The sequence below is a fragment of the Phoxinus phoxinus genome, assembly GCF_949152265.1.
Source record: "Phoxinus phoxinus genome assembly, chromosome: 3".
Classification (NCBI taxonomy): domain Eukaryota; kingdom Metazoa; phylum Chordata; class Actinopteri; order Cypriniformes; family Leuciscidae; genus Phoxinus; species Phoxinus phoxinus.
This window is the reverse complement of record NC_136878.1, coordinates 34,258,870-34,281,762: the sequence shown is the minus strand read 5'-3', so window position 1 is coordinate 34,281,762 and position 22,893 is coordinate 34,258,870. Positions and strand designations below refer to the sequence as shown.

The following is a 22,893-nucleotide window of genomic DNA, read 5'->3' as shown; positions in this document are numbered from 1 at the left end:
ACAATAGTTTACAAGAGCAACTTTGCTCTTGTAAACTATTGTAACTCAAACTTTATGGGAAATTGTTTTTAGATAAAAACTAAACGAGTTGTCGGAAGCTGAGGGATGGTGACGTTTAAGTCGTGGGACGCATAGTCTTCAAAATTCATAAAAGTTGTGTTTATTTGTGAAAATTATGTTGATGGACAAAAAGTGTAAGTATCATAAACTTTTGTTGATCACAGAGCTTGTTTTTTTTGGGGGATAACCCAAAAGCATATGGAAAAAGTCCCAATCCTAAACCTAACCCATTTTGTTGTGGGAACCAGTGTGATGATAACTGCCTACAATGTGACGCCATACCTGCACGGCTCTATATTGGATCCGTGCAGAATGTCTTAATATAAACTATTTTTTAATGTTAATCAAACAAAATTCTTATTTTTTATTTAATTTGTTATTTTTCATTTGATTATTTATTTTCTGTACCTAATCTGTAGTGTTAAATGTACCTGGAAAGCACTGTTTATTTCATTTGCATCTTTGTTCTATTGTTTATTTGTGCTGTTGCTTGTAGTTTGATTATTTGTACTTATTTTATTACATAGTGTTAATTGTCTTTAATAGTGTAGTGTTTGAAATGTATATTTTATATTATATGTATGTATGTAGAATTTTTTAATTTGCATTGTTCTTGCTTTTCATGTAAAAAGTCTGGCGAGGAAAAAAAATGAATTTACTAGCCAATGACGTATAGTTTCAGCGAGTCCGTGGATGGCTGAGAAGTAGAAATGATGATGCCAATAATGATGACGACGGCGAAGAGTGTTTGAAGTGATGTAAATTTCAGGAGAGAAGAGAACTGACTCATGGGGAATGGAGGAATGCACATTGGCTAAAGTCAGAGTAATTAAGTAATGCACTGCTACATTAAAGCAGTGGACGCAATCTGAGCGTGAGTCAAACAGAGACTGTTACTGTAGGATACAGTAGTTACTATAAACACTGCCTTTACTGCCCACTCATTATTATCGCTTACTATGGAAAACTGCCATTGAAAACGGTTGGTGGTCTAATAAAATTGCATGAACGATATAATCATCAATAGACAGGGTTGCTAATAGTAAGCTTAGCTGATGTGGGTAAGTTATGTCACATGTTTAATCCTGCGCTAGAGCCTCCCCGCACAACCCTTAAGATCCTTACCAGTGGAATTCCAGTTCATCCTCCCGAGTGACCAGAAAAATATCCCTGTATTTCCCTAATAAACACACGCTACTTAAAGATCCAGCTGGAGATCACACGAGACGGGCTCGGCGTTACGCACTCGGATCAGTTGGTTGGAGTGACAGCATACCAGCACAGGGTCCTGATCCAATATGTGCTTTTCTCAAGTCGGGATTTAAGGAACCGCCTCCCAAGCGGTCGCCATAGCAACGCGGATCGCTCTCTCTCGCGCGCTCTCTATCTTTGGCTTGCTGCAGAAGCCATGACTAATGCACTATGAATAGAAGCAGAATCAATGTGAATTGCTCACTTTATTCTCAAATAAATCATATCGGATTAAAAACAAACAAACAACCCATAGAATAAGAAAACATTGTTACAGTAACATATGGACATCAAGGGTTTACTTTGGTCACTTGACTACATACAGTAAGTGACTACAGCTGACTACATAAGTTGCCATGGTGTTATGGCTGTCCCAAACATACAGGAAATGCAGTATAGTTCAGCTGTGGTCTCATGTGTGAAATGATTAGAAACAATCCTTGAATCTTTATTTAATATCATCAAGTCAAGTCAAGTATGGGTGATATTGCCAGACTAAATTGCAAATGGAGTTGATGACTCTAAAAATGCACTTTATGTCAGTGATTCATACAGTACATTGAGTATTTATTGTACAGGACAAAAGTGTTCACATCCATCAAACATGGCCTACTATATACAGCTTAAATAAATGATGCTTTAAAAGTTGGCTACTCAAGAACATTTGTGTTTTGGTACGAACGCCATTCACTCATTTATCCAAAGGAATACAAAGCAACGCAAATGTTGATTGGCATTTTGATCTCAGCATTACTTTAATATGGCAAAAAGGGGTTTAAATACCAAACAAAATGGCATATTGAGAATTAGAGCAGGAGAGGATATGCATTTCATCAAATCAACTAAATAAAAAACAAACAAACAACATAACGTGTTGAGAATTATCATCCATTCTTGCAACATGTGCTCTCACTCTTCAGTGATTCTCATCATCTAATAAGTAATACTTGCTAATCTGTCATTAGTGGCTGTGAAATATTCAGTAGCTGTCTCTCTATCACTACGTTTCAAAGTGACAGTTTCCTTTTTTTGGTTTCTGGGGTTAGATGTTGTGCCAAAGAAAAGAGTTGGATTCTTTCAGGGTCTGAAGGGTGTCATGTATTTATGTTGGACCGAGGCACGATGTTTTATGTCTGAGATATCCAGCTGGTGAAGGATCACTTGGTTGTATTTGATCACAGTTTTCACTTCGATGAAGGGAACTGCTCAGAGGTGGTCTTCACCGCAGGGTTGCTGATGCATCACATGCATATCCCCTCACTGGCTGTTTTTCTTCTCCCTTTTGTCTGTATACGCCTCTCTCTCCCTTGGCCTTGCTTGGTGGGTGTTAAGAGAAGAAAATTGAGGTGTGTGTTTGCAGTAAGATGTTAATGCTTGCAACAGCAGCTGCCAGAAGAAGCAGGGGTTGACGGTCAGTACTCATACTGGTGACTGTTAAGACAGAAAAAGAGAGACGAGAGGTTCATGAGAACAGAGGGTCAAGGAGTTTACAATGAGTTGTGTGTAAAGTAACGTCATAGTCCAGTCATGAAGAATGCACAAGACTTACTTTGGTTTAGTGTTACAGTACAGAGAAGCTGAATAGCTAAAATAGTGATGTCTAAGGTTGATGCTGCTGACATTTTAATATACAGAGGATCTTTTTGTGTAGTGTACAAAAGTGTGGACATACAACAGTATAATGACGAACCTCTGGTGAAGGAAAATGTTCCTCAATTAACATACAAAAGTTAGTTATGGTTCTTGAATTTGATTGGCTAAGCTTAGTGGTGGGGCTTTTTCAGTGACTTTACTACAGGTCAATTTAATTCAATTAACCGATTCGTTCAGTGACAAAATAATGAATGTCTTTATGAGTGAGTCATATCATTACTCGAATAATTCATCAACTGATTCAGATTTAGGAAAATTAAGTAGGCAATATGTTGTTCAAACAGACAACCTTTAATACGATAAAGGTCTGTCTGTCCGGCAGAACTACAAAGCACATCCCTAAAAGTTCCGTCATACTACAAGATAAAACCACCCCCTACAGACCTTAGTCAGGGTATACTTCATTTCTGAGCATTTTCAACGGATTACTGTTGTTTAACAATAATCCGATTGTTCAGCTGATGAAATGTCTTTCTGAAAATAAGAACTTTCAGTAGACAAAAAACAGTTTTAAAGTCACGAGTGAAAATTACGTGATCATTTTATTCTGCATTAAACTCAATATGGCGTCTAACCTGACTGAGGTCTATACACTTAAAGTGCATTCATTTCATCCTACAGTGCAATAACCAGTACCAGTGTTACCAGTGTGGCATATATAACCAGTGTATAACCGATGTACACTGAACAGCTAGCTACTAGAAAAAATCCATGCACTGTGATCGTTGTGCGAAATTAAATCCCACGTCTCGCCAGAAGAGGGCTTCCACACTCAGTCCGAATGTTCTCACTTGGTTTCATTCACTGATTCGGTGGACTACAGTATACTAGTGGAGTAATGTGGGGAATGTTAAATGAGGGTGATTTCGGATACAGCCAGTAATTTCTGGCGGAGGGCCTCTGATCATTCAGTAGTTGGCCATTTCTTTATAGGGGGTATAACTTCTTTTAGTAGACGCGTAACTTGTAGGGGCATGGCTACTCTAATGTTGGCTACTCAAGAACTGAGAAGGCTGAACCTTGGTTATTTTAGATTTATGTAAGGTTGGATCTGGTTGTGAAACGTTTTGGTCAGAGGTATGCCACTCAAGGTTGCATTTTACGCTGCGCTCAATTTATTATGTAACTTGCTCAGACAATTTTTGACTATAAATAATACTACTCTAGTGTTAGATCTGGGTGGCCTGTTACTTTACATAGATTATTATCAGGCTACTCAGATGAAAATGTCCTTTGCGAAGCAATGTGTTTATGGTACTTTCCAGATATGCTACAGTGAACATCTATAAACGCCTTTTCGTTGCACCTGTTTGGGGCCTGTTCATTTTTTTTCTTATGGTCAAAATTTAGGCGGTTGCTAAAAAGCTGCCTACAGAGGTTGTCTGGGACTTTTAAAGTAATCACACCTAACAGAAAAACCCATCTACTCACTAGTCCACTTTCATAGCCTTGTTGTGTTCATAATCACGGTCTTGCAAACTATTCTAACTCAAACTTTCAGGGAAAATGTTTTTAAATAAAGACTGGACAAGTCTGAAGTTTAATGGTGGTGGTGACATTGAAGTCATGCAACCGTAGTGTAGTTTGTTTATAGCCTATGTTTAGCTTTTTACTTCTGGTTATTCTGTTTAGTCTTCACAATTCCTAAAAGTTGTGTTCATTTTAAAAGATTATCATGATGAACAGAATGTGTTAGAATCAGAAACTTTTGTTGGTCACAGAGCTGCTTTTCTGCAATAATCCAAAAGCCACTGGACAACATCCACCAATTAAATATTTTAAAACAGTACATGTAAATGTGTGTGTGTTCGCATTTCACCTCGGCAGCTCTTCCCATCTCTTTGCAGCATTCCTGTCACACAGCTGCACACAGCGCCTGTTACTTGACTAGTGCAGATTTGCTCACAGCCACCATTATTCTCTTCACACCAGTCTGAATCTGAAACACACACACACACACACACACACACACACACACACACACACACACACACACACACACACACACGAACACACACACACACACACACACACACACACACACACACACACACACACACACACACACACACACACACACACACACACACACACACACACACACACACACACAGTTTTGTTTTCATGTTTTATGGGGATATTCCATAGACATCAATGTGATTTTTTTGTCCCCAAAACATAACGTATACTTGAACTTTTATAGCTGTAATCACCTTGCTAATACCCACATACACAAAACAACCAATATCTACACCCACATCTTATTTTGCCTTCACTTTTGCCGTCTTAGATTACACACATATTCCTCACACACACTCAGGACATGCATTCATGCACATACTCCATACCTCTTCTTCTGATTGGTCCCACTGAGAGGATCTGTTCTTTATGCTGACTATAATCTGTATAACTTCGTTTGTTATGAGGGCAATTCTGTAAAACCAAGAAAGTTATTATGAATCAAAACAAAGTAGTTGATTGATGGAGAGATGAACCAGATTTAAAACATCACTAAATCTACTCTACATCATGTTTGCATTTGTCAGTTCAAGCTGTTGTTCAGTGGCACATCATGTACCAACCCCCTTTACAATAGTCTCTATTGATGAAATGACAAGACAACTAAAAATACAATAAAAAGGTGTTTGTCTGCATGTGTCTGTGCAAGTTCTCACCACTTTGCAGGCGTTGGTCTCTGAGTCACAAAGAGAGACGTCACAGTGCAAATGCACCTCGTCATAATCACCAATAAACTTAAAGACGGTGACGTGGAAGCGGCAGGTGAGGGACACGCCATTCTCAGCCATGCCTATAGTGTTATCCTTGATGTTAGGGCACCTGGAATTACAGTTACAGTATGTGATGTGAGAGCTGTAAACGCATTCAATTATTTGGGTGTGTGTAGTCCTCTGCTGAACTTTGTGTTGTGTTAATTTTGTCTTAAATCCTATGTTATCTTACAGGGATGGTTCACCCACAAATGAAAATTAGCCCATGATTTACTCAACCTCAAGTCATCCTAGGTGTATATGACATTCTTCTTTCAGACGAATACAATCAGAGTTAAATAAAAAAAAAACATCCTGGCTCTTACAAGCTGTATAATGCTTCCGGCCAAACGAACATACGGATTCGACTTAACTGTAAAGTGCAACTTACGCGAGTAATTCGACGTACTGCTGATATTTATTTACGCCACGCCATGACGCACTATGCTACTTCTGACATCATAAGTTGCACTTTATACGCAAGTAGACTGTGTGTGTTTGTTTGGCCGGAAGCTAGAATTTTACTTTGTAACGTGTTACAAAAAACGCATCGCTTCAGAAGGCGAACCCCCCGGAGCCTTGTGGAGCACTTTTATGATGGATAGATGCACTTTTATGGACTTCAAAACAGAAACGGCCATTATGCAAGAAAGAAGAATGTCATATGCACCTAGGATGACTTGAGGGAGAGTAAATCATGGGCTAATTTTAATTTTTGGGTGAACAATCCCAATAAATGCTATTATGTTAAATATGTAATCACCTATGTTCAGTGCTAAGCACAGTTTGTGTTTGATTATTCTCATAAGGTATTTCCTTACCCTCTCTCTATGATAATGTAACGAAGGCGATCGCTGCTGTAACGAGATGGTGTAGCCCAGCACATGTTAACAATGAGAATAAGCTGTTTATCATCTGCTCCTTCCACAAACACCCCCACAAACAGAACATCCCTGGTGCTCAGCACCACCTCTCCCTCGCGGTACGGATGTCGGTACGAGGCGTTCTTATACAGGGCCATTTTTGTGATGAAGTTGCCCTCTTGGGTCGGCAGTGTGAGGTTTATTACACTGTGGACAACAGAAAGAAAGGAGGAGAGTTATTATGTTTATCATTTGTCCCATCTTTGGAGCATCAAACTGTACAATTTTAAAGTACATGTAATATGGTATTATGCTATTTACTGTATTTGTTATTCATTATAATAAGTGCATACGTACCTGGCTAAAGAGATGAAAAATAGCCTACCATTATAATGTTATATAACCCATGGTACAGTATGATTACTATATGCATACTTTCTGGTATTTACAGTATTTGGTTCTCTGAGGTACTTCAAATAATACATTGGGATTACACAGTGGTATCATACAAAGTAATACAGAGGTAGTTTTTGTAAGGGGTACATGTTGTCTGACAGCTGACCTGAGCATTGGCTTCAGTACTGTCTCCAGAGAGATCTTGATGTCCAGTTCATAAGCACAAGAAAACTCCACATTGATCGTCTTATCACGTGTTACTACGTTCCCGGTGTTGTTCACACTCTCGATCCACACCGTGTTCTTGTACATAATGTGTGTTCCATTTGACTGGACTCACAAATACCAATACATACACACACACAGACACACAGACACACAGACACACAAAAGAATATGAGTTTATCTTCTGTAATTCTGAACACAAAAAATACTTAATAGTGAGAATGAGCAAAACATATTTGTAAAGAAATGTCATGGTTTATTTTGTACCAACCTGAATAATTTAGGAACGAAACTAGTACACATTTAATACTCTTATACATTGGACCATTGAGGACCATTTTGTCTTAATCTGTGATATTAATCAAAGCATTAGTCTAACTTTAATTCAGTGAGATTTGAATTACATGGATGGTTTAATAAATAAATAAATATTTTGTGAGTGTTCCGAAAAGGATACACTTTCAGAGCTCTATGGCTGTATCAAAACCAAAAGCTAACCTGCCTTCTATAGGTATAGCACTTTTATTCAGCAGTACTCAGACTTAAATTGTTTTTGAGACACACTTCATATAGTAAGCATGCAATCTCTCACGCACAACACAAATAACGTTATAAATTATAATATTATTATAAACTGCTTTAATTCACAAATAAGCATAAAAACAATTATATTTCCAATTATACTTTTCAGCACTCAAAAATATATAATAATTTTCACCATAGTGGATGGAAACTACTCATTGAATACAAATTTTATCCAATTTTGAACTTCTTTGGTTGTATTCACATGTATAGAAATGGATGTACAGTAAATGGAACAGTACATTTTCTTTACCAGGACCAGTACTTTCCATTCTCTCGCAAGAGGAACAACTGAGACTGTCTAAACTAAGACTGCTCTTGCACAGTTGTTATTGAGGGATTTGTTCACCTGTACAATAGAGCCACAATGTCCCTTGGTATTGTTGATATGGAAGGAGATGAAATCCTCTCCCTCGATACCAGCGCAGTGCTGGTCGTTAATTCGTACATCCTCCCTCTCAAAGCCCAACTGGAACAGACGGCACTTAGAGATAGAGACCTCCATCTGAGCATGTTTACAGGTCACCTCTGCCTGGATAATGTCATCCTCACCTACATCACAAGAACAAGATGTTCTGTATTGCCTTTTAAACGTTTCCACAATATTTCATACCAATTCATAATGTGGCCTTTTCATTTAGCAGTTAGCCCAATACTATAACATAAAAGGTAACTTGTGCAGGATGGTTTATGTGCCTAGGTTTAATACGTAGGGTTTAAGTATGCATAATAATAATTTATAAATTGATTTTTATTTATTTATTCTATAATATGATGTTTTACTCACTAATTTCAGTGCTAGGTAGCTCAGGGCAGCCACACAGATCTCCTCCATTCTCCTGCTCGCATGTGTTGTTAGAGCAGATCTCTCCTGCACAGGGGTCATAGATCCATTCTGCTAAAGACAGGTCCAGTTACAAAGTTAGCATACAGAAACACACACACACACACACACACACACACACACACACACACACACACACACACACACACACACACACACACACACACACACACACACACACACACACACACACACACACACACACACACACACACACACACACACACACACACACAGTAAAGGTACCCATATATCCATCTGCTAATTCGTAAAGTTTCTTTCTGATGGTCTTGTAAGCATCAAAATGTTTCTTTTGTGTGTGTATGCAAATGTTCAAAGAAAAATATACATTTCCTTTTCAGATACAAATAAAATGTAATAAATTACAATTACGGCGAATTCCTGGTTGATTGGGAAATTTTTTCCAGGTCATCTCAATGGCAAAAAGTGTCCCAATCACCCTGAATTCACCCTAAAGCATTGCTGCCTTTCACTTCCTACACTTCTCCTTCTTATCCTGTAGGTGGCAGCGTCCCCTTACAGCAGTTTTCCAAGGCGATCCATTTGGTGGTAAGTGTGCCGAAAGAGCGGCAGGCCTCAGCGTAGGCTGCCATAGAGCCGCACACCTGGGCCTTGCGGTGGTTGTAGCAGCCGTCCATGTAGCAGGACTGGTAGAAGGGGTGAGGATCCAGCAGGCCGTGGCAGGGCTGGAAGAAACCTTTCAAATCTGTGAGTTTCAGACAGTTGTCCTCCCCCTGGAGCTCTGACACTGCTGTATTATCACAGGACTGAGCCAGGGCCACATACTGTGTCTCATCACAACTATAGGCAAGAGTCAAGCAATAAAGGATAGAAAATGAGTGGCAACGAAAAGAGGACAAGATGAAATTTATTAATAATTAGTGGCAAATAAATATAACAAAAGTAACTTTTTTTCTTGCTAACCTGTTCTGCATGCCGTTGGTTTTCCAGCTCTGAGCGAGCTCCAGTGAGCTGACGGCAGGTTTTCCTCGAGAGGTTATATAATCATCATTAGGGTCCCCGTTAAAGTTCCCACACAGTCCACACACCTTGTTCTGCAGCCGTGGGCCCATCATAATGCTGAGGGTGTTGAATCGGTTATAACGCACCTGGATGTCCTGAGGAGTGTCAATCACCAGGAATCCTTCTGATGTGGATACTCGTGTCATTAGACCTGTGACAAAAGGTACGGACACGGGCGTGCCATTTACCTGAGTTAAAAGAGAAAAACAGCATTTAGCTTGGAAACATCTAATATCTTAACCATTATATAATAATTTCATAGTCAACCTATAAAAAAAGGCAATCTCACAACTCATCCTCTAGTTTACTAACGTTACCTGTAGAGTGGAGTTACAACCCTGATCAAACTCAACTACCTTTCCACCTTATTTTGTAACATGGAAGTTTAGCTGATCTTGATAAATGCTCATTGTCACTCATGTAAACACAACAGTTTTTCTTCCGCAATCACACGTCTGCGCTTTGTTTCCCGGCGGACCGAAAATAAATGCGACACTCGCGCGCCCCGGAAATCCGATAAAATTCAACCAATCAGATGACGACTTCGACATTCCTGAAGTGTTTCCAGTTACAGTAAGTGTACCATATGCATCAGACGTTTAGCCAACATTCCGTGGGCGTGACATCTGAGGCTGAGACTATAGGTAAGGTAAATCACAAGAAGAATAACAAAGTGCAGTAAACTGTGAAAAAATTTGCGCTACAGAGTTTATAATTACGAGAATACATAACATAATATAGTAAGAAATACCAGTTTGCATTATCAAGCAGCATAACAAGCTGTTTTGTACAGTTAAAATAACTGGAAGCGGATGACACCAGAAGGCAGACACATTCAATTTAAAATGGCTGCGTCTGCTGTTACGTTATAAATAAGATTGAAAATGTTTCAGTAATACTAAAGACCTTGATTTTCTTGTTTAGGTTTGTTTTATTATATTAATATATATATATATATATATATAGCCGCTCTGGAGAAAACCGTGATGTCATCGTCCAGCTCAGTTCAGTTCTCATAATGGTGTCAATGCAGGAAGATCAATAGTATTATTAAATATCAAATTAAAAGTCCCCAACTAAGCGAGCCAAAAGCCAAAGGTGAAAAAGGCAACAGTGGCAAGGAACTAAAACTCCATCAGGTGACAGAATGGAGAAAAAAACCTTGGGAGAAACCAGGCTCAGTCGGACAGTGGACCTCGAGGGCCAGAGTTGAGAAACTTTTTTCTTTAAATTCTCCTAGGAAATAGTAGTAAAAAAAGAGTGATTTCCTGTCATTTGCAGTGCATTTTTTTGTGTTCCTACCTTGACCGTGTTTCCCGAGATGAGAATGTTCTCCTCGTTGATGTAGAGGTAAGCATGGGAGATGGTGGTTAGGTTGGGTGTACTCCACTTGTCAAAATTGGCAATGAGCTGAAAAGATAACTCGGGCAGCTTGTGACAGATAGTTGAAAGAACAAAGGAGCATGAGGCAGGTAAACGAAGAGAGGCACCATCGAAAGTACGGAAGACGCCTCCCCCTGATGCCACACAGAGCTGGTTACGTCGGGCAAAGCATCCTCGCACACCATGGCGTAGAACGCATTCCTCCTCTGATTTACATCGCCTTGGGTCACACTGAATCAGATTCCGTCCAATACACTGACAGCGTTTAGTGCAGTCACTGTTCCAGAACAACTGCTTAGGCTGAAAGACAGAGTAAAGATCAAAAATAAGTAACACATTTATTGGTTAAAAAGCAATGATAGGTTTTTTCTTTTGTACATTTCTGAAAAACATGTGAGTAGAGGCTACCCATACAAAAGTTGACACCACAGTGCTTGGATATAGTGTCTGGTTGCTAAGGTGTACTAAATTCAGTGTCTTAAATTCACTGTTATATGCAGTATGATCAATTCATATTAAAATTCCAAATTATGATTGATTTCTTGATATAAGAAAAGAAACAAAATTTTTTTTTTTTTTGCTTGAACGTGAAAAAATGCCAATGAAAAGAATAAATATTTTGACAAAAACAGGTTTTGATGTCTAATGTAAATTTGCTGCTTTGATAAATTGATTGGATACAGTAACTGATTAAGAATAAATATATATATAATATTGGAGCTGGTAACGTTAATGCGTTGCATGCGATTAATTAAGAATCCTTAACAGCTTAAAATCATTTAACGCAAATAAATTACTGAAGTTGCGTCATTAATGTAATTTATGGCACGCAGTTAAATTATCTCAGAATTTGGGAGTTTATCACACTGAGCATTTACAATAGCTCAAGCACCTGTAACCCTGGTAGGCGGAAATGTCTGTTCTAACCATTTAACCCGATTTCACTTTTCTGTTTGCAATCAGATCTTCTTAAAGCGATAGTTTACCCAAAAAAGAAAATGATCCCACGGTTTACTCACCCTCAAGCCATCCTAGGTGTATATGACTTTCTTCTTTTAGACGAGTACAATCAGAGTTATATAAAAAAATGTCCTGGCTCTTCCAAGCTTTATAATGGCAATGAATGGGGGTCGATATTTTGAAGCCCCAAAAAGTGCATCCATCCAGTTGCTCCACACGGCTCTTTGGGGTTAATAAAGGCCTTCTGAAGCGAAGCGATGTGTTTGTGTAAGAAAAATATCTACATTTAAAACTTTAACAACTCAAACAACTAGCTTCCGAAAGACGGCCGTACAAATCGATTTATGACGAAAGAGTAACCCCTGACCTGACTCATGACGTATTGACGAACGTGGAAGTGCAGAGGATAGAACAAAACAAAACACTGGTCTAAAACCGATATACTGTAGGAGAAGAGGAGCTGGAGTTTGTTTGCCCAGCCCTATTTGTTTGAACCGCGAGAGGCGTCAAAGCTTACTCTACTCCTACATTACGTCAGGGGTTACTCTTTTGGTGTAAGTTGACGATAGAGAAGCTAGTTATTTGCTGGAAGATAGTTATTTTAGTTTGTAAAGGTTTAAATATGGATATTTTTCTTACAAAAAATATCACTTCGCTTCAGAAGGCTTTTATTAACCCCTGGAACCATATGGATTACTTTTATGATGGATGGATGGATGGATGGATGGATGGATGCATTTTTTTTTACTTCAAAATCAGGAAAGCCACTCACTACCACTATAAAGCTTAGAAGAGCAATGATATTTTTCTAATATAATTCTGATTGTGTTCGTCTGAAAGAAGATAGTCATATACACCTAGGATGGCTTGAGGGTGAGTAAATCAAGGAATCACTTTAACACCTAAACTCCGGGAAAGTTTTCAGTTAAATCATCCAGTAAGCAAATTCATTCAATCAGTCAAAAGTAGCGCTAATGTAAAGAAAACCATGCTGATTACATCAGAGATGGCAGAGTCACTCACATAGTGAATTATGCATTTCAGTGTGTGTTTCGTTTTAGAAGACCAGCTTTGCCATATTCTGTGATTATTTCTGAAGATTGCAAGCCCTCACACATCGCACTGTGTGAAATATAGACTGAATGGAATGTCAAAACACCCTACCGTTGTATGGCCAGATCATTCACAAACTACGTTTTTTAGCTGGATAAAGTAAAGCAGCAGGTTTTTTTTCATGGATGCTTTGGTGTGCATAAATGTGTGCATTTTATGGACTGCTTATATCATTTGGTTATTTGGTGTTCTTTTTTGGAAAGACACCAACTTTTACCTTGAAAAAAGCTAGCAGAAAATACAGTTTTGTGAGAATCACTCTTCAATCTGATGGTTTACTTTGTTGGACATAATGAACATGTTAAACAAGATCATGTAATGTGGCAATACTTTTAAGAGATGTTTGTCATTCATGTCTGACAAGCAAAACAAATTGATTTGTTCTGTACAGTTATCATACAGCTTCATGCGCTTTATTGGCTAGGCTCACCTCATAGTATTTACCATCCGTGTAGCATCCACAGTTCTGACTGAGGATACAGCTCTTGCCGTTAAGCACATAGCCCTGGTCACACTGGCACCCTTCAACACAGTACTGGTTACAGTCTCTCTGTCCACGTGCAGGGGCACATTGCGGCTGGCACACCATCACACAGCTGGAATAGTGGCTGTTCACAGGGCACGACAGCACTGGGCACACACACAGAGGGGGCAAAACAAGAGTTCATTGGACGGGTGAGTTTCTCGAGAAGTAAAGGGGAAGATGTATTGTATTTCTCTGTAAAAGGCTTATATGAATGTGTGGCATTCACGGGGCCTTGGTTGTGCTAAAATGTCCTCTAGTTTCTATGTTGGCAAAACAGAACATATGTAAAGTAAGCCATGGTTTGTGGTTAGACAGCGTAACAGGCATTGAGGGGTTTCTGAATAGCATTTTCATGTTATCTATAGAAGGGCAAACAATATGTGCACCTAAATGCACAAAAATGACTTAATAGTTTAATAGCAGCCTCATAAATGTTACTTAAATTCTAAACATTTACATTTTCTGAAGAAAATATGCATGGTGCTTTCCCAGAATGTGGTATGTTGTTTCTAAGGCATTCTGCATGTTTTTATACAGTTGCTAGGGCATTTTGGCTGATTAAGTGGATGCTTACTGGTCCAAGTCAAAGAGCCCACTCCCATGTCTCTATGGTATTCTAGAAATGGCTCTAGTCCTTCCCTCAATTTAAGTCTGTTTTTTTTAATCATTCATCAGGTGAAAGTCTGACTATTTAGAAAAGTAACAGCACACTTCTTCTTAATGAGCCACACAATTTACTGTAGAACAAACCCCTAACCTCAAATATGAGCAATAATAATCGTGATGCTTGCCTTAGCAAGCACCACTAAATTGAATGCATAACAAGATTGGGACAATAACTACTACAATACATATTTCTTACCACAGGGTGTGGAACTTCTCCAGTCAGTGACAGATACTCCTTGTGTCTGACAGGTACTGGCATAAATCTGTAGCCAATTACAGATGGTCTCTCTCGCACCTTGATCCAAACATGTATCCTGCAGACAGCTCTGATAGAAGTAGGCTGGTGCCACTTTGCTGTGACAGCGTGCAAACACACCTCCACGGTCTATAATAAGTCCACATAATCTCACCGCCTCAGGTTCGACATAAACATACAACCCTTCAGCAAGGTGAAAACGGTTTCCTGGGGTACCGTTATCCATGTCAGTGTTACCAACAGCATCCGTTACTTGGGCGGGCACCTCAGCAGCCAGGTCCCTCTCAGCCAATCCACAACGGGGGCAAGAATCCCCGCAACCCACTTGGCAGAAGGTGTCACGGTCTGCCCATGCCATGCCCCATTCGCTGACACTTAGAGTGGGACCAGAAATGGGCATTCCTTGGCAAAGCCCACAGGTGGCATTAAAGAGACTGCGAGGAAGAGTGAGGAGCAGGAGAGTATTCCAGTCAAAAGCCACCTGTAGAGATATTATTAACCAGCTTACACAGTGAATAATGTAAATGGAGAGGTTTTGCATATTTTTCTGTCTATGTGTTTTACAAGCAAAAAGTGGTTTGTGATATTTATTTTGGTTTGTACTCCACCTTCAGTCCAAAGTCTGTCTCCACAAGTAACTGCAGACCAAGGGTGTAGATATTAACTTTCCCTGGACCGAGTTTTATAGGCAGATACATGCGCTCTTTATTCACCTAAAAGCGCAAAAAAAAACAACAACAAAAAAAAAAAACCCAGAAACTTGTTTTATTAATAGTCATCAAATAATTTTGGTACATGATTCATCCCTTTCTGTATCATCTCCTAGCTGTTTTCCATCGCTTGTTCATCTTCTATCTATACTTAACATAGTTCAAAAGCCATTTTCTCGATGATTCAGTCTGTCTCTCATTCTCTAACTTGGTTTTCTTCTCCCCTCAATCTTTATTTGATCTAAAGTTCCTCAGATCTTTCGGTGGTGTTGGGAACTCATTCCAGACGTGTTGTGAACTCATTCCAGACGTCACTCAGTTATCAGTTTCCCTCTGTATCTGCTCCAGTATGCTAACAGATGCTGACTGAAATATTATACCCCTTAGCTGAAAAAAATTTACTCCCGTTTTACCTCTTCGGTTCATTAAAATAACTTTGTGTCATAAAAATGAGGAGTTTGACCTTCAAATGGTTGTGTTCTAGAATTACAGATGAATTCTTGTGATTATGAAATGTCTGCCACTCAAGCAAATGGCCAAAAACTGTATCAGTAGCTGTCTGTTCTAGTGCAGGTGTACTGATTCTGTACTGATCAAAATCAGCTTTGGATCATATCTATACATATTGCGAAACAAATACGAACATGCTATCTGTGTCACTCAATTTTATACTAGTTTTACACAAATTACTATTCTTGGACATGGCCCCATTTAAAACAAAGAGAACAAAATCACAAGATACACCTTATTGATAATCTCAACATATTTTTCAGGACAATCTTACCATGACTGTGTGTTTGAAGCTTCGGGACACCTCAATTTCATATCCATAGACCTCCAAAACAAATCCCCGCACCCATATAGCTTGACTTGTGTCTCTCTCTTCATTTCGAACCGAAAACTGGAACATGGGCAGTCCTCCGAGAACTGTCTCTGCACTGTCTAGTCCACCAAACCCATCCTCACCCCCTTCTCCACACTCAGTAGTGGCCAGACGAAGAGTACAGCTGCTCTGGAGGTCAAATGGTACACCTCCAAATGGCAAAAAGTGGCCATATCCAGCAACAACACACATGGCCTCAGTCCTTGGCTGGCAGAAAAATAGGCCTTCATTCTCCTGGCAGTACTCCTCTGGGTGACAGGGTGAGAAGGTGCAGTAGACACTGTTGTCTGTGCCATTACAGTAGCAGCGCTCCTGGCACTCCCAGTCTGTCCAGAATGTCTCATTGGTAGCCAGCTGGCGACCCAGGTAGAAGCAGCCGCAGTCACTACGTGCCACACAGATGCCATCACGGAGTGCAAAACCCTCTTCACACTGGCAGCCCTCGGAGCAGGGTAGAGGGCACGGCTCCTCTGGATCATCCAGGTTAGAGCAAGTGAGAGGGCATGCAGATGTACACTCATCGAAATGACTGTTCTCTGGGCAGGGTAAAGCTAATGAAAGAAAGAAAGGAAAGGAAATCATGTAACTAGAATAAAAGGTGTTGGAAATGGTAAAAGAGAGAAACAATCAACACTCTTACGGCAGTTGGTAGCACTCCTCCAGGCTCCCAGGTTGATCTGAGCATCCTGGCAAGCTGAAGCATATGCCTGGAGGGAGTTACACAGGGCAGAACGGTTTCCCTCCCGTACACACATGTTGTAGAGGCAGTTCCTGAAGAAAGGAGAGGGATTAACAGCCGTGTGGCAAGCCAGGAATGAGCTGTTTACCAGGTCATTGATGTTTCCACACAGCCATGGGCTCTGGTACAGCCTTAAATCTGTACACATACGATACAAGTCCTCACAATCGCCATTGCATGTCAGATCATCTGCAATGGCTCTCCAGCCTTCAATAAACTGGTCGGCTGTATCGGCCTGCCTTCCACTAGGAAGCCGGAGGTCGTCAATAGGATCTCCATTGAAGAAACCACAGAGACCACAAGTGGTGTTGTAAAAGAGAGTAGAAAGAGTGATGTTTATCAGGCCTTGACGTGAATATCGGGAGCGGACTAATCCACTCCACTCAATCACTGTGATATTACCAGACGACCGATATATTATGAGAGGCTCCACTGGATGAACATAAGGAAGAATCGCTGGTTCACCATTGACCTGGGCAGAGAGAGTATGACAACATCAGCACATGTCATACAATCAAATAACTTGGTCTCAGCAATATGTGAGAATATATTGAGGAGCAATCAAAGCTACTGTTTAAATAATGATATGCTATAGTTAGTTGTCTTTCTTTTGAAGTCAGTCTCTTTTAACAGTATCAGTTTCAGTTTCACAGAACTGAGAATTTAGATTTTTTGCAGATTAGAAACTATGCAAGACACCACAAACCTTGATCAAGTCGAAATCCGAGCCACCTATCTGTGCTTCCAAATGTCCCACCCTAACGACCACTGGCCGTAGCCATGTTGGGCCCTTATTCACCAACTTCCTGCCAATCTTCACCTCCACTGATGTAACATTTGCAGGCAAACGTCCCAAAGTCTTCACCAGGTAGAATGAGCTCTCATCAGGGACTGGCATTGTAGACCCATCAAACGTGGCAAGTATTTGAGACTGGGATAGCAAACAGACTGCTTCACGACGAGGGTAACACCCCAACAGCCCAACTTCTGCTGCACACACCTCGCCTTCCCCACAAGAGTCATTGAAGCATGTTACTTCACCTGCCGGGCCACACACACAACGCTGGGTGCAATCTTCACCCACCTCACCCCCTTCCCCTGCCCAGAAGGTCTCATTTAGGGCATAGTACAGGCCATCACGTTCACATCCACACTCAGACCGGCGGACACAGCGGCTACCACTCAGCACATAGCCCTGGTCACACTGACAGCCCTCAGTGCATGGATGGGTACAGTAGAGGTAAGACGTCAGGTCGGAGCAGGAGGCAGGACATGCACTCGTGCAAACTTGGTAGTGGCTGTTCTCAGGGCATGTCAACGCTAAGAGCCAATTGCAAATGGAAAAATTGAAGGTCAGTGAAAAAGAGAGCATAGAAAGGACATATTCATGACAGAATGTTAGAAAATGATTAAATAATGTATACTTCATTTAATCTCTCTAAAAGATGTTAAATTAACCTTAAGATCACACGAGATCTTACTCACCACAGAACGAGCGTGATCTCCAGGGTCGTATTGTGACTCCCAGGGCCTGGCATGCAAGTGCATATGCCTGTATAGCCTGGCAAAGGGTGGTGATGTTATCACGATTGCTGCACATATCATAAACACAGCTGTACACAAATGCTGTAGGGTCTACCACAGCCCTACAGTCTCTGAATGGCCCGTCAGTTTTATTGATCAGCCCGCAGTAGTCTGAGCGAAAATAGAATGCTTCAGCTGCCGGTTCACACAAGCTACAGTTCTGGGCACAGCCATCTGTACAACGGAAATCTGTGTCCTCGGCTCGCCAGCTACCACCTAGTTCCACTACGCTCTCTGCCAGCGAGCCATCTGGCAACACGGGGTCGTCTGCGGGGTCATCGTTGTAGTTACCACATAGACCGCAAGTGTTGTTGAAATAAGAGCTGGGGAGGGAGATGGAGGCGTAGTGCAATCCGTCATAGGTCACCAAGAGACCAAAGTCTGTTTCCAAAGCGACTGCAACACCAGATTGGTATACCTTGACTGCGCCTAGTTGAAGTTGAACAGGGAGAGTCTTTATCAGGCCATCCACCTGTAACAACAGAAACACAAAGTGAAAGACATTGAGAAAGGTTATATCGCCTGTGTCCTGCAAGAACAATTTAATCTACTAAGCTGTTATTCATACTGATTGTACAGTTGGTCAATTTAGTAGGAGGAGTAGCTTCAAATTTAAAGGACTGAAACATGAAGAGAGCCAACCTGCACAGTTCCCAGAGTCCCTTTGGGTAGTGTGACACGGTGGTTGTACACCTCTACTGTCACGTCCCTTAGCCAGGACACAGTGGTCACACCACGGTTTTCATTCTTGGCCTCCACACTGAAGAAGGGCAAACCAGGCATTTCCCAGCATGGACGAGCCAACAGGTATGAGCATGTACCCTGGATGAGAGATCAAGGAGATCACATAGTTTCATTCTACAGTTCTTTACAAAGCAAAAACAAAACAGCAAATCAGCATTATATTCAGCTTTGTGATATGATAATCTTAAAACAGCTTTTTCTTTTAGCATAACCCTCTGATAACAGATATCCTATAAAATCAAACTGTAAAATATGATGATCCTCATATTTGTATTATTTTTGATTTGTTTCTTGGTTCAGAAAATGTCATACTTTACTATTTCCAGAAGCATAGTGCACATTTAATGGGCGAAGTGTACTTTTGTATTCTGATAAATAAGTTGCATGGCTATTGCATCTAGTTGTGGTCAGTCCAGTCCAGCCATCAATGTTGTCATGGGGTCCAGTTATTTTGGTCAATGTTATTGGAGTATTATTGGAGTTATTATTGAAGTTATTGAATTATCAAAGCTGCACTTCTCCATGGATTGAAAATGCATAGTGTTCTGTAAAGCTCAATTGCAATGTTGTTCCTTTAAAAAATATATATTAGGTATAATTGAACTTGGGTCCTATTGGGTGATAACAAAGTAAGTATATACCGTTCGAGTATCACATCTTATCATTTTTTTTAGTGAATGTAAAGATCATTTTCTAGGTCACAAAGTGAGCTAGGACAAACAATAGTGCTCCCTTAAAGGGATGGTTCACACAAAAAGAAAAATTTTCATCATCATTGTCCTCAAGTTGTTCTAAACCTGTATGAATTTCTTTCTTCTGAACACAAAAAAAGATATTCGAAAGAATATGGGTAACCAAACAGTTGATGGGCCCTATTAACTTCCATAGCATGAAAAAAAAAATACTATAGAAGTCAAATCCCATCAAATGTTTGGTTACCGACATTCTTCAAAATATCTTCTTTTGTGTTCAGCAGAAAAAAAGACATTCATACAGGTTTGGAACAACTTAAGGGGAAGTAAAACATGACAGAATTTTTTTTTTGGGTGAACTATCCCTTTAAAAAAGGTCCTTAACTATTACAGACCATTTTTATAGAAATGGGATCATTTTAACCCTATACTGGACCTGGAAGTGATACAGAAATCCATCGAAAGTGTGGTAGTGAGGGTCTCCAAACACCACACAGGTGCTGGTGCGGGTAGGCTGGCAGTAATAAGCCCCCTCCACTTGTTCACAGGTCTCTAGCTGACCACATGGAGTTTCCTGGCAGATGACCTCATTATCCAGATCAAGACACCTACATCGTTGAGTGCATTGGTCTGATAGCCAGAAAACCTCCCCACGCCGGTAAAACCGCCCTGAAAAACGTTAAAGGTTGCAGAAATGCAGAGACAGGAAGAAAGAGATTGGGTATGGTGTGATAGAACATGTTGAAATAAAAGTGTTCATACAAAATAACCAAAGAGCACATATTTGAGAGCAGATATCTTACAAGTAAAATATTAATTAAATGTAGCAAATACCACAAAATATAACTCTCTCTAACTACATTTTGTTATACCAGTGTAGCTGCAGCCATTTGCTGGGTCTATCTGCTCGCCATCAATGCGGAAGAACCACCGTCCTGGCACGTTGACATTAGTGGTCTGTTCAATGTTGACCACTTCGTTCGAGCGCGACCCAGGAAGGTTGAAGAAATGGCTGACATCTCCACCATTGAAACCTGCCTAGAGAAAGCAAATATAGCAGGGAATGAGGAAAATCATGAGATCAAAGAGATCTGCAGTTTGCGGAGGGTGAAAACATTTCCCAGGGAGCTACCTGATGCAAAGAACCAGAAGAATGTAACAAAGTAGTCAATAATGTACAGCAACCTATGTAAAAGCTGTTATATCACAGATGTTATGTCATTTTCAAGATTACCTGTGCTGTGGTTCCTCCCAAGCCTGTAAGAGGGTCTCCTCCACTAGCCGTGCCTGTGCCCCAGCTGATCTCTCCATAGTTAAACATAGCAAAATAAGCTTGACCATCTGAGATTAAAACTGCCTGAAATGTATTTACCTGAAAAGAAAAAAAGAATGATTACTCTCTTTTGTTGTTCATTTGGTGATCAAACAATACATATTTGGTCATGCAAATAAAACAGTGACAAAATGAATATATCTCTTTTTGTCTAACCGGTGTTGTCTGGCTGCCTCCGTAGAAGGTGACCTGGTTCCAGGTTGCAATAAAGACCCAGGTGGCAGTGAACGATACCATAGTCTTGAAATACTTTCTGACATCCTGGTTGGCCCTCTCCAGGATCTCTGGGTCTGTGCTCTCACGGTAGTACACATCTCCACGGATACCATTATGCACGTCAGCCCATAAAGGGGCAATGAAGGAACGACTATCACTGAGGGGGAAAGCCTCTGGAGTGAATTGACTCACTTGAATGCTGAAGGAGATCACTCCATTGTTGTTGACCTGTTGGGGAAAAGAAGATAGTGTGTTGTTACACTGATCTCTTCACATACTGGTAGATGGATGAAAAGATCACTAAGAACACCAAGAATATTTACACCAAGCTCCCAATTCACCTCTGAATTGAACACCTATGATGTTGCAATGAGATTTTTGGTGATTTATCTCACAGTTCTTGTTCATATTTTGGAGACTTACATAAAGGGACCTATAGGGTATATTGAAGAATATGAATGGAATTAGTAGTGGAATCTCTGGAGAGCTGCCATCATCCATCTTAGGGGTTTCAAAATCCCTGTGAGCTGGTCCAAAGGGGTAGAGGGTATCCTGAGAAAATGCTATGCAGAGAAAAATGGAAATGTTGAGAATGAAATGAAAAGAAGCATTGATCAACTGGCCATGTCAGGGTGTCTGGATTAAAAAGAATGGATTTAAACTACATAAATTCAGTGATGTGTCTTTTTGCATAGGCAATGTAAGTCATAAGATGTAGAGAAGTCATTTACAAAGACTTTACAAAGGTTTGGGTTCTTTTTTAATCACATCTTTACTTAATTAATTAACACTTTATTCAGTGCCTTGGCTCTTTTTGTCTATCAATCACTGTTACATCTAAAGAGGGGCTGTGGAGGCAAGCAGGAGAGGGTTTGTACGCAGTTGTGAGAGGACATCACTTACCTCCTCTGGGAGCAAGGGTGCTGAAAAGCTGGAGCAGAGAGACTAAAGTGCCTGTTCTGACCATCCTAAACACCTGAGAAACATATAGAATCAGAAAGAGCTTTATTGCCAAGTGTGCTTGCATACACAAGACAATTTTCTTGTTAATGAAGCATCTAGCGCACACATATAAATACAACAAGACACATATTAATACAATTAAAGAAAAAAGATATGAAGAACGTGAATTAAAATATTCATCACAAAATATCAGAGTATACTTTATTGGCACCAGCCTTCCAAACATCAGTTATTTTAAGATGAAAATATTTTGACCATTTTCATAAAAAATATTAGTATGATAATAAGCCTATTTAAAGAAATTAACAACTAGGCCAAGTTGCATTTGTTTCCAATCTGCCCTGGTTTAAAGAGCAGTCTCCCAGGTCTCCCATGGGGGCATTATCCCCCTTTCTCCCTCTCCATGGTGGGCCTGTTCGCCCTGAGTTGAAAAGGTTCT

General features: G+C 40.2%; 1 protein-coding gene across 2 annotated transcripts; it reads right to left on the bottom strand.

Moving 5' to 3' along the window:
• Nucleotides 1-1,499: 1,499 nt before the first annotated feature.
• Nucleotides 1,500-22,483, bottom strand: tecta (tectorin alpha). Of its 2 annotated transcripts, XM_079608006.1 has the most exons (25): nucleotides 22,395-22,480; nucleotides 21,915-22,054; nucleotides 21,432-21,719; nucleotides 21,177-21,314; nucleotides 20,815-20,980; nucleotides 20,379-20,611; nucleotides 19,149-19,328; nucleotides 18,408-18,978; nucleotides 17,629-18,242; nucleotides 16,824-17,394; nucleotides 16,085-16,734; nucleotides 15,199-15,303; nucleotides 14,531-15,071; nucleotides 13,573-13,772; nucleotides 10,989-11,369; nucleotides 9,588-9,874; nucleotides 9,184-9,464; nucleotides 8,586-8,696; nucleotides 8,148-8,350; nucleotides 7,158-7,321; nucleotides 6,554-6,802; nucleotides 5,640-5,802; nucleotides 5,313-5,397; nucleotides 4,784-4,903; nucleotides 1,500-2,742 (listed from the first exon to the last, which is right to left on the bottom strand). In XM_079608006.1, exons 1-25 carry the CDS (start codon nucleotides 22,456-22,458, stop codon nucleotides 2,639-2,641), a joined length of 6,609 nt encoding a protein of 2,202 aa, XP_079464132.1. In that variant the 5' UTR covers nucleotides 22,459-22,480; the 3' UTR covers nucleotides 1,500-2,638. The 2 variants fall into 2 exon arrangements, 1 of the variants encoding a protein (XP_079464132.1); XR_013796957.1 differs by lacking the exons at nucleotides 1,500-2,742; nucleotides 4,784-4,903; nucleotides 5,313-5,397; ... (1 more) ...; nucleotides 6,554-6,802; nucleotides 7,158-7,321 and having other exon boundaries at nucleotides 8,320-8,350; nucleotides 8,586-8,693; nucleotides 22,395-22,483.
• Between the last annotated feature and the right edge of the window lie 410 nt (nucleotides 22,484-22,893).